The 16,805-nt window shown below is 43.9% G+C and overlaps 1 protein-coding gene across 1 annotated transcript in view; it reads left to right on the top strand.

The window, feature by feature from the left end:
• The window catches only part of LOC102563182 (broad substrate specificity ATP-binding cassette transporter ABCG2), a 49,558-nt gene that overhangs the window by 20,275 nt on the left and 12,478 nt on the right, over positions 1–16,805 (top strand). Inside the window, exons 6-10 of the mRNA XM_014600455.3 lie at positions 347–504; positions 2,006–2,157; positions 5,392–5,496; positions 6,725–6,975; positions 13,827–13,909. Coding sequence (XP_014455941.1) covers positions 347–504; positions 2,006–2,157; positions 5,392–5,496; positions 6,725–6,975; positions 13,827–13,909 — 749 coding nt within the window. The remainder of the gene's footprint in view (positions 1–346; positions 505–2,005; positions 2,158–5,391; positions 5,497–6,724; positions 6,976–13,826; positions 13,910–16,805) is intronic.

The following is a 16,805-nucleotide window of genomic DNA, read 5'->3' as shown; positions in this document are numbered from 1 at the left end:
ATTGCGGCATTTGTGTCTACCATAAAATTATGGAGGACATGAAAAGTCATTCCTGGGGAAAGGAAAACTGGTGACCAGTTTTCCAAAAAGAAATTTTGGAAAAAGTTTATATTATGGATGAAAAGTTTTAAATGACTTTTCTCCTGAATTTTTAGATTTGCATTATTCCATTACATACAGAATGTGAAGTTTCTGTTAAAAGGAATCTTTGAATCATTGGCAAAAATCACTCATAAAAAGCAATCACCCAGTTCTCTTCTAGAACTTTATGTGGTTTTGTTGTTCCATGTTCTTTACTTGAGTACGCTTAAGTCAGACAAAATGATAATCTCTTGTTTTGCCTTAGGTTGGCACCCAGTTTATTCGTGGAGTGTCAGGGGGAGAGAGGAAAAGGACTAACATTGGAATGGAACTCATTACTGACCCTGCAGTCTTGTTCTTAGATGAGCCAACTACAGGATTGGATGCCAGCACTGCCAATGCTGTCTTGCTTCTCCTGAAAAGGTGATGGTGATAGAATCACTGAGAAAGAACCAGCTTTCCAATTTTGTCTTGCAAGTAATAATATATAATACCTACTGTACCCAGTAAAGGGATTAATCATGCAAGTGCTTATTACTGAGCTGTGACCTCCGTGGAAATAGGAATAGGCCCGTAATAAATTGTCTCCAGCTTAAGTGGAGTTGCTCACAGGACTATGCAAGGGTAGATCCAGGATATGACAAAGGAGGGTGCGGGGGTAGCAACCCATGCTGTAGTGGGGCCTGCACCCCCCATTCCCAACCTCTCCCCCACCCTATCCCCTGCACCCACTGGTGAGGACAGACTAGGTAAGGGGAGCCCCTGGGAACTTTCTGAAGTCCTAAAACCACGTAAGAGTCCCACCCCACTTTCCTGCCCTGGTCAGAGTCATGCCCCCTCACTAATCCTACCCCATCTGGCTCTGATGCTTTCCCTGCTGTTCCCAGGGTGGGAGAGGCTTTAAAGCTGCTTTTGACTGCTCCAGGGGTTTGGGCTCAGTTGAGAATGCAACATGGCAGTGGCAGAAATCATGTGTAGGTGGATGGGTTCTCCCTCCCTGCCCAGTTCCCCTGGGAGCAGGTGCAGGCAGGAGAAACCCCTTCCCCCACCCCCTATTGTGGCTGCTATTGTTGCTGTCTCTTGTTGCAGCTGAGCCCAGCCTCTGCACAGCCTGACTAAAACTAAGCCCAGCCCCTGCACAGGCTCTAAAACTTTCCCTGCCTCCAAGACAGCATGGAAAGCAGCAGTGGCAGGAGGAAGGGGATGGGAGGAGGGGAAGGGACATGCCTCTGATCATGGAGGGGAAGTGAGGGGATTCTCCCACAGTGTGGTCCAGTCCAAAAGTCCAAAAAGGGAGTGCAGCTGTACCACTGCACCCCCTCTGGATCTGCCCAGGTATTATGAACCATACCTTGCAGTAATTCTATACAGCCTGGGGAGATAGAGAAAATTTACTAATCTTATGCTTTGAAGGGTCCCTCTTGATGATTGGTGTTATTGCTTACATGAGAAATTTGGCTACCTTGCATACCATACCAAACTGATGAAGTGATGGATATTAGTTATGGGGGCAGCTATCACTGCTAGCGTTTCCCTATAACAAGCTACAAAAACATTAATTGGGAAAACAAACAAAATGCCTTGTTAATGCTAGTTTTCTCTGTTTCCTAACATCCTGCATCATTTGCATTTTTTTCAAAGAGGGTTGAAGGTGCCTTGTTCACGACCCCTCAGTAACTCCAAAGAAATTACCATGATCTTTTCTCAAAAGAGGTTCAGCACTCATGGCTCTTAGAAATGCCACGGGAATTTGTTTCCTTCGCTACAGAACACTATGCAGTCATTATATTTATAGGCTGGACACTGTGGTGTTCCTTTTTCACCTTGCATTGCATTCCTCAGGCTGAATTATACTGAAAGATGGCACTCCTGCCTCTCAGTCTGATAAATAAACAAGCACTGTTTTTTTCCATTTTATATCCAGGATGGCAAAGCAGGGGAAAACAATAATTTTTTCCATCCACCAGCCACGATACTCCATATTCAGACTGTTTGATAACTTGACATTATTGGCCACAGGAAGAATGCTCTACCATGGGCCAGCTCGGGATGCTATTGAATACTTCAAATCTATTGGTGAGCTTTTAATAAGGAACCTTAGTCACAGAGCAAGTGGTGGCTTAAAGGTAGCTCTGTTTTAAAACATGGCTTAATAAAATAAAATTACTCTTGAATCATAGATTCATATTTAATGCATCTCAGTGTTTTCAGGACAAAAAAATGGGTCCCATCTAGAATGTCAAGGTCACACTGGATTATTTCTTTCTTTCTTGCACAGTATTATCAATAACAACAATTCTAACTAAATTCTGTTGATGCATGTACAATGTCAAAGTCTTCAAATTAAATCTTCACTAACACTTTAGGTGCAAAGGTATACATCCAGCTTGCTTTCTTTTAGCTGTCTCAGTTAGGCTTGACTAACAAACAATATAATGCTCCCCTGGTACCTCACCCCCAATATGAATATTTAATTTGGAAAATATACTGGGACTAGTATGCTGAGCAAGAAGCTACTGTATTACTGTCTGTTTTCAGACTGGCATTGCACTTTAACAAATTTTAACACCTATTTTAAAGTTTTGGTACATATTACATGGCAAATTAATAAGTAATCATAGTAATAAAAGTGTTACTTTCAAGTTAAAGTTGAAGCATCTCAACAATAACCTGATTCTACAGTCTTTACAAAATTAAAACTTCCCATAATGTCATTATCAAAACATCAGTACCAAAATCAAAACTTCCCATAGATATCAGATTGACCCAAAGAGCATAATGTCACTGTTAGTTTTCTCTGAGGCTCATCTGACTAACACAAAAACTGAAAGAAATGCCAGTGACTCTGTATTTAAACTGGAAACATAATACCATACAGAAGTTAGTTTGAGATTCTGAAAAATAAAGCATTTATTATACCAATATACAAATAGGTATAAGATATTTAGCCAAAAAAAGAATTAGAAACAGCAGACATGTGGCTAGAGTTTAGTAGGACACATAGATGCTGCTTTTCTTTTTATGGGAACTTTGATAAGGCGTGATTGGAATATACACACACACTTAGATTAACTAGTAGGGCCAGTGGAGCTACTTATGGTGCAAGTTCAAAAAGCAGGACTGGACTTCAGAAAAGCAGATTTTGACTCAGTCGGGGAATTCATGGGCAGGATCCCCTGGGAAGCCAGTATAAAGAAAAGAGGACTCCAGGAAAGCTGGCTGTACTTCAAAGAAGCCTTACTGAGAGTACAGGAACAAACCATCCCAATGCACAAGAAGACTAGTAAGTATGGCAGAAGACCAGCTTGGCTTAGCAGGGAACTCTTTAGTAAATTAATCACAAAAAGGAAGCTTATGAGAAGTGGAAACTTGGACAAATAACTAAGGAAGAATATACATTGCTCAGGCATGCAGAGATGAAGTCAGGAAGGCTAAAGCACAAATGGAGTTGCAGCTAGCAAGGGATGTGAAGGGTAATAAGGGTTTCTGCAAGTATGTCAGTAGCAAGAGGAGGATCAGGGAAAGCATGGGCCCCTTACTGAATGGGGGAGGCAACCTTGTGACAGAGGATGCAGAGAAGGCTAAAGTGCTCAATGCCTTTTTGCCTCAGTCTTCACAGGCAAGGTCAGCTCCCAGACTACTGCATCGGGCAGCCCAGTATGGGGAGGAGGTGAGCAGCCCTCAGTGCTGAAAGAACAGGTTAGGGACTACTTAGAAAACTGGACGTGTACAAGTCCATGGGGCCAGATGCGATGCACCCAAGGGTGCTGAGGGAGTTAGCTGATGTGATTTCAGAGCCATTGGCCATTATCTTTGGAAACTCATGGCAATCAAGAGAGGTCCCAGATGATAGGAAAAGGGCCCATATTTAAGAATTGGAACAAGGAGGATCCAGGGAACTACAGACCAGTCAGCCTCACCTCCATCCCTGGAAAAATCATGGAGTAGATCCTCAAGAAATTCATTTCTTAGGAACAGTCAGCATGGATTCACCAGGGGCAAGTCATGCCTGACCAACCTGTTTGCCTCCTATGATGAAGTGACTGGCTCTGTGGATGCAGAGAGACTTGTAGATGTGGTGTACCTTGATTTTAGCAAGGCTTTTGATTCAGTCTCCCACAATATTCTTGCAGGCAAGCTAAGGAAGTATGGGTAGATAGAAAACTGGCTGGAGCGTTGGGCTCAGAGAGTAGTAATCAATGGCTCAATGTCTAGTTGGCAGCCAGTATCAAGTGGAGTGCCCGAAGGGTCAGTTCTGGGGCCGGTTTTGATCAACGTCTTCATCAACGACCTGGAAGATGGCATAGAGTGCACCCTCAGCAAGTTTGCAGTTGACACCAAGCTGGAGGTAGTAGTAAATACGCTGGCGGGTAGGGCTAGGATTTAGAGTGACTTAGACAAATTGGAGGATTGGACCAAAAGAAATCTCATGTGGTTCAACAAGGACAAGTGCAAAGTCCTGTACTTAGGATGGAACAACCCCATGCACCAATACAAGCTGGGAGCTGCAGAAAAGGATTTGGGGGTTACAGTGGACAATAAGCTGAATATGATCCAGCAGTGTGCCCTTGTTGCTAAGAAGACTAATGGCATACTGGGCTTCATTGGTAGGTGTGTTGCCACTAGATCAAGGCAAGTGATTATTCTCCTCCAGTGATTATTCAGCACTGGTGAGGCCACATCTGGAGTACTGTGTCCAATTTTGGGCCCCCCACTACAGAAAGGATGTGGACAAATTGGAAAGAGTCCAGCAGAGTGAAACAAAAATGGTGACTGGGTTGGGGGACATGACTTCTGATGAAAGACTGATGGAACTCAGCTTATTTAATCTAGAGAAGCGAAGACTGAGGAGTGATTTAATCACAGCCTTCAACTACCTGAAGGGGGTTAAAAAAGGATGGAGTTAGACTGTTCTCAGTGGTGGCAGATGCCAGAAGGAGCAACAGTTTCAAGTTGCAGCAAGGGAAGTTTAGGTTAGATACTAGGAAGAATATTCTCAGTAGGAGGGTAGTAAAACACCGAAACAGGTTAACCAGAGAGGTGGTGGAAGCTCCATCCCTGGAGGTTTTCAAAACCCCGCTAGACAAAGCTTTGACTGGGATGATCTAGTTGGAGATGGTCCTGCTTTGAGCAAGAGGTTGGACTAGATGACCTCCTGAGGTCCCTTCCAACCCTAAGTTTCTATGATTCTAAGTTATTTTTCAGCACAAGTAAATGGATTGGGATCTGACTCATGAACAAATGGACTGCAAAACATTTTGCTATCTGTAGAATGACTTGTTTTGGAGACCTAATACTGTTTCCTTGCAGGTTATGAGTGTGAGCCATATAACAATCCTGCTGATTTTTTTCTGGATGTCATTAATGGAGATTCAACTGCTGTGGCATTGAACAAGACAGATGAAGCTGACTTGGGTATGACACTGAAGTTCTTTGTGGAGTAAAAACTGATCTGCACTGTGACAAAATATTTTGCATTTATCTTTCCTGTCAAAATTAACTTTTAGGTGTCTGGCATAACCAATAGCTTTGTGTGCACAGTGTGTGTGTGTGTGTGTGAGAGAGAGAGAGAGAGAGAGAGAGAGAGAAAGTTACAGACAATGGGTCCCTTGGCATCTGAAGTTTCTTAGTTTTCAATTTACTGGCATATGGCAGATTGGGACTGCTTCTGTGACTTGCATTGCTTCTATACATACACACACAGACACACACACACACACACATGGAAACGAATAGGTGAATCACTCACTAGTTATTTACTTTCCACCATCATCCTACCAAATGGCAAGCAAGTAGGCTGGTAAATTTAAATGGCAATTTTGCAAAACTAGAGCTACATTTTTCTTATATTGTCATTTCAGACTAGGTAAAATGTCTCTGCTGCTTAGTCCTCTTCAGTGACTAGATATTATGTACAACTAGATAATGTGTGTATATTATATTTTATATGTACATGTGCACATGTGCGCTTGCACACATACAAACATATTTGTATATTTATGTAATGTGATATCATCTGGTCAAGGAAATGCATAGAATTTACAAGATTCTATTTGCATTAAACACTTGATAGATAATATGGCAAATACATATGCTCTATTTGTCCTCTGAAAAACAGAAACTGGGCTAAAATTGAGGGGGAGGGGGAAGGCAGGGTGGGAAACAACTGCTATAGCAGAAATCCATTCCTGTGGGAATTGGGAGATCTCTCCAGAAGACAGCCATATAGAGGGCTGCTCTAAAACAATTTCAGCAGCTTAAGAGATTGACTGTCTGCAGGGAGCTCTAGAGGAGACTCGTTCATGTATTATGGTTTAACAGTATCTTGGCTTTGAAATTCAGTGGCAGACTTTATCAAGTCAGCTTGCTGTGAGACACAATCTGTAGTTTCTGTGATTTACATGTAGTCAAAAAACAGATAATTTCTGCTTAGTAGAATTGTAAATTATTTATAGTATTTTGTATCTGTTGCTACCAGACTGCGTTAATTAATTTCACCAAATGATTTACAAATTAATTAATTTCACCAAATAATTGCTATCCCATTGATCAGTAATAAAAAGAACAATCATGACTGTTGGAGAATTCTTTTTTTTCCTGTGAATTCAATAAGAGATGATAATTTTTTTTTCTCTTTAACCAGAAAATAATGTTGGAGAATACATCAACCATGAAAAGACTTTGGCAGAGAAGTTAGCAGAGCAGTATTCCAGTTCTACATACTACAGAGAAACAAAAGCAGTACTAGAGAATATTTCTTTGGGAAATAAAAAGAAAACAAAGTTCAATTTCAGACAAATTACATACACAACTTCCTTTTTTCATCAGCTCAAGTGGGTGTCCAGACGTACATTTAAAAATTTAATTGGCAATCCTCAAGCCTCCATAGCTCAGGTAAGCCCAGTTAATCTATGAATATTAAGTATGATTTGATTTAGTCCATTTCTATTTGAAAATCAGTTGGGTGAAATTTTGTGCATCTAAAAATTGCATCTATGAAAACAGAATAATATCTAAAAATCAGGACCATAAAATGGTATGCTGACTGCTCTGAAATAGCAGCATGAAAAGGATATTCAATAGATTATTTTAATTTACCAAATTTTTGTTAAGGGGGCTCAAGTTTTACTTTAATTATGTCATACACTGTTTTTTGAACCAAGAACTCTCTATCCTCTTGCTCTATAGGCTATTATACTTCCATAAACTTCACAGTGTTAAAACAATTCACATTCTTTGCATCCACTACTTGGCTAAGAAGACCACCACAAACTTTCACTTCTCTGATAGATCAAATCTCCATCTGAATTTGTTCATAGTCAGTTTATAGCAGGCGTAGGCAATGTTTTTTGGCTGGAGTGCCGAAAAAAACACAATGTCTACATTGGAAAGTGCCGGAGTGCTGGCATGTCAGAAAAACAAAATGAGGGCAGGGGGTGGGGGGGCAGATAGCAGGACACACTGCATATTAGTATATTTAGTAATCATAAATATTGCCTTTGTTGTTTTGTATTCCTTTTTTGTTGAGCATGTTGCCATGAGAGAGAGAGAAAAAAGACAACTAGGAGGAGAGAGAGAAAGAAAAAGAGAGCAGAGAGAGAACCAGACATACACACATGCACACAGAGAACCATGTGTACAAACACAGAGAACCAGAACACACCCAGAACAGAGACAAGCACACATACATCCTGAACCAGACATGTGCACGTACACAGACACGCAAAACCAGACAGAGGCAGACAAACGCACAGAACCAGATGCACGGGTGCATGGAGCTGGGCTCCTGGGCCACTAGACAAAGTCTGACCCAACAATGCCCTGGTCCCGCCAGAGCCCCTGTGCTTCCCTGGGGAGCCAGCCCCTGGGCTGCAGTGCAGCTGGCTGAGGCCCTGGCCCGGAACCTGCCCATCAGCCCAACCACCCCACACAGCTAAGCCCACAAAAGGTGCGGTGCTCCTGGCAAGGGGCAGTACTAGCCTCATCCTGGTGGGGGGCTGGGTCGGGGGTGGGCTCAGAACAGGTGGGAGTCAGGTGGGCTCAGCTGCAAGCCCGGCTGCAAGCAGCCTGGGCTCCGTGGTTGGCATCAGCTACCGGAGCCTGGACCGGCTGCAGCCGGGAGGCTGCAAACAGCTGCTCTGGGCTCTGGCATTAGCTCCGTACTGGCAGGTGCATGTGCTCCTCAGAGCGGACGGTGGGAATAGGGCCTGAGGCAGCACAGCTCTCCTGCTGTCCGTTCTGAGGTGCATGTGTAGTTGCTGCCAGCATGGAGCTGATGCTGGGGCTGTGGAGCCCGGCACAGCTGTTTGCAGCCTGCCTGCTGCAGATGCCCCAGGCTGGCTACAAACAACTGCACCGGGCTCTGCAGCCCAGTCATCAGCTCTGTGCTGGCAGTGGGGAAGAGGCTGGGGTTGCACTGCCTCAGGCTCCTCCCCCACCGTTTGCTCTGAGGCGCACGTACACTCGTTGGTATAGAGCTTATGCCGGAGCCCAGAGCAGATGTTTGCAGCCTCCTGGCTGCAACCGGCCCAGGCTCTGGGTAGCTGCTGCCAACCACGGATCTTGCAGCAGGGCCTGCAGCTTCCCAGCTGCCTTCTGGGAGCAGCCCAGGTTTTGTGGCTGGCAGCTGCTGCTTAGAGCCCAGGCTGGTTTTTGGTTTGCTGAGCAAAATGGCCTTACGTGCTGTACTTGGCACATGCTGGGGGTTGCTGACCCCTGGTTTATAGCCTTCAATCTTGTCCAGTGTTGTTTCTCCTCCTAGAAAAGTCTTCTGTTTCCTTAACACTTACCCCACTAAATGTACTTCTAAAAAGTAATCATGTCTCCTCTCAAACCCTATTTTGTTAAATGAAACAAGTCAAGTTCCTTCTTTCATATAAAAAAGCCTTCATTTCCTTAACCATACTGGCCCTTTGTCAACCTGTTCAATTTAAGTAATTTTTTTCCCCTGAAGAGTAGTGATCTGAATTGCACACTGTCTTCTTGGTGTCTTATCAGTGTCTTGTATGATGGCAGTAGTACTTCCTTCTCTCTGTTGGAGATACTTCACCTCATACATGCTAGAACTGCTTTAGCCTTTTCATAACCACATCACATTGGTAGTTCACAGTCATCCAATCAATCAATACACTTAGGTTCATAGATTCATAGATGTTAGGGTCGGAAGGGACCTCAATAGATCATCAAGTCCGACCCCCGAGTTCCTCTCTTCCTCAGTAGTTTCCAGTGTATGTACCCACTCTTATAACCAAAGTGTTGGTTTTTAATCTCTGAGTACGTGACTTTACACTCCACGTTGTTAAATTTAATTGCTAATGTTCCATTCCACAAGATTATCTAAAGCCTCTTGTAAAATAATCTAGTATTCAATCTGACGATACTCCCTATCTTAGTGTCATCTTCAAATCGCATGAGGAGAGTTCTAGTTCTACTACTAAGGTTGCTGATAAAAAGGCTAAACAGGATAGATACATCCTCAGACAGATCCCTGATTCATAGATTCATAGATGTTAGGGTCAGAAGGGACCTCAATAGATCATCGAGTCCGACCCCCTGCATAAGCAGGAAAGAGTGCTGGGTCTAGATGACCCCAGCTAGATGCTTATCTAACCTCCTCTTGAAGACCCCCAGGGTAGGGGAGAGCACCACCTCCCTTGGGAGCCCGTTCCAGACCCTGGTCAGTAACTGTGAAGAAGTTCTTCCTAATGTCCAATCTAAATCTGCTCTCTGCTAGCTTGTGGCCATTATTTCTTGTAACCCCCGGGGGCGCCTTGGTGAATAAATACTCACCAATTCCCTTCTGTGCCCCCGTGATGAACTTACAGGCAGCCACAAGGACTAACCACCCTCCAAGTCAGATAACCTACCTTTTAACATTACCCTCTGTAATCTCTCTTTGAGCCAATTCCTTACTTGCCTCGTTTGTAATGTTGATCCCTGTCCTCTCCAGTCTGATCAATAACTGTCCATAAGTTACTGTGTCAAAAGTTTTCAGTCTAGACAAATTAAGTCCACTGCATTGTCCTTTTTCAAGGAGTTGGTTTTCTTGTCATAGAAGGATATTAAATTTTTCTGATACAATTTTCCTTGAATAAAACTACACGTTTCCCTCACTTTATGTGGGTTCTGTATGTGCAAATTCACTCTTATGTAGTGTCCCTTTTTATACCAAAAATGTATTATACGTGAGGTAAATTCACTCTTATGCAATCGGTGTGGTGGAAGCCTGCCGTCAGCTGCTTTGTGCGGTGCATTGTGGGAGTGACACGCACAAAAATATAGTCTCCTGTGTGGATCTGTGCCTATTGCTTGTTATCTGTGACACATGTTTCTGCAGTTGCCAACCCCATTATGATAGTGCTCTGTGCTTGTGTGTACTGTCTGCTGTTGGTAAATACCAAAATTATCTTGTAAAAGTAGTAGAAATGGGTCTAGGGGTCAGTACAGTTAAGGTCTTGTAATGTATCCCTATTTGTTACATTGTAAAATGGGTTCCCTTTATGTGAATTTGAGTTATGTGCTGTTTTCCAGGAACACACGTGCAGCATAAAATGAGGGAAACCTGTATGTTATATTTTCTCTGGTAGTAGCTGGATGAAAATAGTTTCATGTACCTCCTCCCTATTACAGCAAACACCACAAAGCTAGTCCTCACACTCTGATCCACTCTTCTGAATGCACTCTTCAGTTTAGTTACACTTCAGGGTTTGACCAGTTGTATCCCCCCACTCCACCAGGGAAACTGAATTAGCCGACTTATCATTAACCATAGTTCATAAATTAATTAAGTTCTGGTGGACAACGCTATCACTAAGATGTTTTCCTGATCTCCTAAAATGTATATTGCTTGACATAATCTCCTAAGGAACTTTATGCTTTCTTCAAAATGTATAAGGTAAAACGCAACTCAGTTGTAGCATCTTAAAGGAGTGGAAATATATTCTATGGTATAGGCTTTATACAGTCTACTTAGCATTGCTTTTTGGAGAATTCAGCATGTTTACAAAGTTCATGGGTAAATTTAAATCTATAGATCAACATTAAGCAAAGAATGTGTTATTAATGTCTTCCGGAGAACGAAGAATCCCTTATGAAATGACTTTTATAGGCTTGATCCAGCAGTCCTTACTACAGGAAAAGTCCCATTTGAATTCTGCCTCTGAATAATATGAAAGGATCCAGGTCAACATAAAAGCACATTTAAAAAAAAGTCATTCTTTATCACTGCCATAAGTTGTCTGGATCTAGAAAATATTTTGATTAAAATTAAATCACAATCATTGTGGAAATCTATTCAGAATCCCTAAAGGTAAAAAAGGCTTTATGTATAAATATGTTGGTATGCTGATATTATGGATATCCTTAATAATTGCTTTGTAAAAGCTTGACCTTGTGAAAAGTATTATATTCTCAAGGGCATTATAATATGCCAGGGTTAATGGCCCTGACTCTTTTCTCACAATCTTTTCCATCTTCCAAGCCTCATTAAGAATGGATTTTCAATACATTCTGTAAATGGTAGAGTTAACTAAACCCTGCTTGCTAATCCACTCCAAATTGGTCTTGATATGATCCTTGTTTCCCACTACAGTTGGTTTAGTGGCTGAATTATCCTTGACATTTGGTTCTTTCAGCAGGTTCTTAACAATATGGTACCATGGATCAAATGCTTTATAAAGATTCTTGCATCCTGCATGATTAAACATGAGTGAACTGCCTGATACCATCATTCTTGCTGAGATTTTCATCACTTGCAGTTATTCTTAAGAGACTGTGACATACATACTTTAATCATTTAGATTATATCACTGAATCCATTCATATCTTTGCTATTTAAAAATGTTACAGTTGCACAGTTCTAGTTACTTAGAGCAAAATGCTGCTACCCTTGCTGAAATTGCACAAGAGGTTCATCTGAAACCAATAGAGCCCTTTGCAGAGTAAAGTGTTATTCAATACAATGGTGTTGGAATATGGCCTTTAGAATTACAGGAAATCCTGCCCTCAGATAAAATGAAAAGTATTTTGGCAATCTACTTCTGCATACCTATGATCAGGTAGATCAGGTAGATTCTGTAGCCAGAATGCTAATATAATAAAAGCCTTAGTCTCTGTCGGTCCATAGTGCTCTGGGCCAACTGCACATGCGCCGCCAAGAGGGTGCACACCGATTGGCTGCGAGGGCCTGGCGCGTTACGAACAGAGGGGGTGAGGGAGCTGCTGCACCCCCAACAGCAGCCAGCAGGGAGGGGGAGGTGGCTGGGAAGGGGGGAGAAAGGAAGGGGAAGGGGAAGTTTGTGGTGGCCAGTGACGATGCGTAGGGGGTGCACCGGTGCACTCCCTGTCAGGCCACGCTCCCTGTGTTGCCGGTGGGCAGGCGGGAGCACCAGTACCCCCCGCCTTGCGAGCGCTGGCTGGGGGATGGGGTTGCCTGCAAAAGCTGCGGGACTTCTAGAAGCGGTGCGGCTGCTTTTTTGCAGCAGAGGGTGGGAGGTGCACAGGGCCACACTGGGAGTGGCGGAGGGTGGGCCCCATGGGGCAGGACACAATGGGGTGGCTGGGTGGGTGCACAGGTCCGGCAGCAAAGCGGTTGCACTACAGGGCACTGGGTGGCATGCTCCGTCCCTGCCCGCTCCCCCCCCGCTCCCCCCCATGTCATTCAAGACAGGCAATTTGCTAGTTCCATCATAGTATTCAAAGGAGCATATAGGCTGCTTGCAGATGTTAAAAAAAGTACGTTACTCCATAAGCTGCATGTTACTTTGGCCCAGCTCCACAGCATCTGTATAGATCAGGCAGGTGCTTTTATCTAATAGCTGAGTCAATCAGCTATTAGATAAAAGTACCAAAAAAGCCCCACTAAAGCACCCAATCTATACAGATGTTGGGTGAGCTGAGTCCAACTAATGTGCTGCTTCTTATGGGCATACACTGGGATTGGTAAGGGAGCTCATTAAATTTAAAGTAAAGTGCTGTTTTTTGTTTTGCTTTTTTTAATGTCTACAAACAGCCTGATTCATGCCTAAAAAACACCCCAATATGAGCACCTTTAGGCTAAAGGGGTGTTGTTCTCCACATTGCCTGGAAATATGATTGATGTATGCTCTAGACAAGGGGTTTTCAACCTTTTTTAACAGGTGTACCCCTTCTGGTGGTGGCGGCTGGATGTGGAGCGGGAGGTGGTGGGTGGTGGCGGCTGCCGCCGTGTGCGAGACTCTTTCCTGCCCCCACTCAAAGTGCAGGGCAGTGGGTGGCGGTGGTGATGGCTGCTGTATGCAAGCTTCACCCTGCTGTGTCTGGCGGGGTGGGCAGCACCTGCACGGCTCACAGAGGAGTGCCACTGCCCTCACCCCCCAAGCCCTGCTCCTGGGAGGTAGTGGCATGGGGTGGTGGTGGCAGCACCTGCATGCAAGCCCCCTGCCCCACATCTGTCTGCAGAGGGGCACCACTGCCCTCGCTCCCTCCCCCCGCCCCAGGTCCTGGGAGTGGACACAGAAATACACTCTTTCCCCCCCCCCGCAACCTTGCTGCCCTCAGGGCTCTGCAGGCAGGGGGTGGCCACGGTGCCTTCTTGCTGTCTGCTATTATCCTTCATTTTCTCATCCCTTATGTTTCTGTTAAGTCTGTATTTACCAGCTACATTTCTTAAAGATTTTGCAATTTTGAACGTTTAAGAAGTGTTCATTAAAATACAAATGTATGTTATATGAAATTCTTCTTTCTTTTTTTCTTTCTTTTTTTTAAAGCTTTGTGTAACAGTTTTCCTAGGACTTGTGGTAGGTGCCATTTTCTTTGGAGTGAAAAATGATTTTACTGGTATACAAAACAGGTTAGTCAATTTTAAAGCTAAACCTTGAAAGCTTTGGTAAAACATTGCTGCTGTTTTTTTTTACAGGTACTGAAAAGTTTTTAGACTAAAAATTAACTACTTTGCTCTTTTGTGGAAAGTTGTAGCTATCAGTTTAAATTAGACCTCTCTCTCTAATCTGTAAATTACAAAATAAGCCTTAATCTTATCATAAACTCTATGTATAGATCCCTCCACCTGCATCAACTAATTGTAGAATGAAGCCCTAAGGAGCCAGTTCTGTAAACTTTACTTATCCTGTGTAGTAACTTGTACAAGTAGTCCATGGGATATTTGTGTAGCAAAGTATAATTCCACACAATATTCTAGGTCTTCAGTACAAGATTACTGAAAAGTATACAACGTATTAAAATGCATAATTAAATATTAACCATTGCAACCATTAACTATTGTCTGCAAAGACTCCCTTTATGTAAAATGTTTTGGCCAACATTTTTGGCCTTTGTTGCCTGAAGCTAGAAGATCCTGCAAAAATTTTATACATATGCTTAACTTTATACAGGCAGACACAAGCACAAAGTTACTCAACTACTTCAAGGTTTGCATAATAAAGATGCATAATAAAGTGCCTATATAAAAGTTATCATTAGAAGTAATGATATAAAAGTTTTATATAGAAAAGTTATTATCAGAAATGGATACAAGTGGAAGCTATGGATACTTAGTAGCTCTTGTGATCTACCCATTCTTAAGTGGGTGTGTGTCTACACATGCATTAGATCCAGGAGCAGCTTACTCATGAGGATTGCTCTCAGGCAGGTGTCTACACATGTAAGAAACGGGGAGCAGATTTGCTGCTCATGGGCCCCTGCTGCCACCAAGGGGAGCTCTAGTCTCCCCATGGATGCCAACCCAGGGGCTGGCAGGGAGCACCAGGCCAGGAAACAGTTGTCTCCTGGCCAGGGCTGGGGCTTTACTCCCTGCCCCTGGGAGGTGGGGGGGAGGGCTGCCTGTGGCTGAGGCAGAGACAGTGTCCTCCTGCCCCAGCAGCAGGGAGCTCCCAGCCCCAGCTCCCTGATCAGGGCAGGGGGCTTGGAAAAAGCTGATGGGAAGGGGCACGTCCCATCCCCCTGCCCCGATCCACTGGTGGGGCAGCTAGCAGCAAGTCCCCTTCTGGGATTTGCTGCACATCTGCAACTCTCTCCAAGCCCCCTGCCTCGATCACTGCATACCTTGATCAAGGGGTAGAGGTTGGAGAGCCTGTTTCCTGTTCAGCTCTGTAAGATAAGGATCTTGCAGCTCAAGCCCTGTAGCTGTGGAGCTTGGGTTGGGAGATAAGGATCTTCCATTGCCTGCCTTGCGGTTGCAGAGCTGGCACTGGGAGATAAGAATCTCCCAGCCCGTTCCCTGATTGTGATCTTGGAGCTCCCTGTTGCTGGGGCAGGGGGACGTAGTCCCCACCCAGACTCCAGTGGTGGAGTCCACCCCGGCAGCAGGCAGTTCTTGAGGGCAGGGAGCAATCTCCTGTCCCCCGGTGGCTGGCTAACCAGGAGCAAATTTGCTCCCGGTTAGGTGTCTACACAAGTGCTACTGTGCAGTTAGTAATCGCAAGTAAATTTGGTACTTGCATTTACAGGTAGCAAGTTTACTTATGATTTACAAGGTTTACTGCATAGTAAACATGTGCATGTGTAGATGCACATGCTTACTGAGCAGTAAACTACATTACTTCACAGTGCCTATGCACCCAATGCCTACTATAGCCCTACATTTGACATACAAATTTGAAAATTTTGGTCTTTAATTTTAGCAGATAGAACTGCTAAAATTACTATTTATTTCTCATTTTCAGTTTCTCATACTCTCTGAAAAAGATCTTGGAAACTAAATTTTTCTATAGCTGGTATCAATTTAAAGGTGATTAAAAAACCTCTAAGTAAATCAGTTGAATCTTTTTCAGTTTTTTCAGTCCATCCAAAATGCTGTCACTCATTCCAATAATAAATATTGCAGTCAGCACTCAGATAGCTCAAAAGCTTTCTTCAGAATTAGGACCTCCTCCTGTTGAAGTCAATAGGATTTTTACCTTTAATTTCATGAAGAGCAGAATCAGACTATACCTCACTGGGCACATCTACACAAGACGTTTACTGCCGAGTAGACTAATTAGCTCCATAGTAAATATCTTGTGCCTACACATGCAGCCTTATTAGGCCACAGGAAGCTAATTAACTCCACAGCACCACACGTGTAGAAGCTGATGTGGCTGGCTGAGGCATGAGGGTACTTCAGTGTGGGGGCTGCCTGCTGGCTAGCCCCATACTGGAGCACCCTCATGCCCTGACCAGCCCCTCTGCAGCACATTGAATTGGGTCAGAGCAGCCCCAGGCTAGCAGACTGACTCCTCGGGCCCTCTGCCAGCCGGGGTGCTCTGACCCAGCCCAATGTGCTGCGTTCCTGGGCGCACATGTAAATGTGGCGCCGGGAAGCAATAAAAAAGAAAAAAAGAAAATCTTATATGAAAGATGGACTACACGGTAGACATAGTCTTTCTGGACTTTAGGAAGGCCTTTGACACTGTCTCTCACCCCATTCTTATCAAAAAATTAGGCAACTGTGGTGTCGATGCCTACACAGTCAGATGGGTCGCAAATTGGCTGGAGGGCCGCACCCAGAGAGTGGTGGTGGACGGGCCATTTTTGACCTGGAGGAATATGGGCAGTGGGGTTCACTAGGGCTTGGTCCCACACTGTTCAACATCCTCATCAGCGACTTGGACGAGGGGGTGAAAAGCACCTTGTTCAAATTCGTAGATGACACTAAGATGTGGGGAGAAGTTGGTACGCTAGAGGAGAGGGACAGGCTGCAACTAGATCTGGACAGGTTACAGGGGTGGGTGGATAAGAACAGCATGGGT

This window comes from Alligator mississippiensis, chromosome 2 (assembly GCF_030867095.1).
Source record: "Alligator mississippiensis isolate rAllMis1 chromosome 2, rAllMis1, whole genome shotgun sequence".
Taxonomy (NCBI): Eukaryota; Metazoa; Chordata; order Crocodylia; family Alligatoridae; genus Alligator; species Alligator mississippiensis.
The sequence above is the reverse complement of the archived record's forward strand: the minus strand, read 5'-3'. Positions and strand labels throughout refer to the sequence as shown.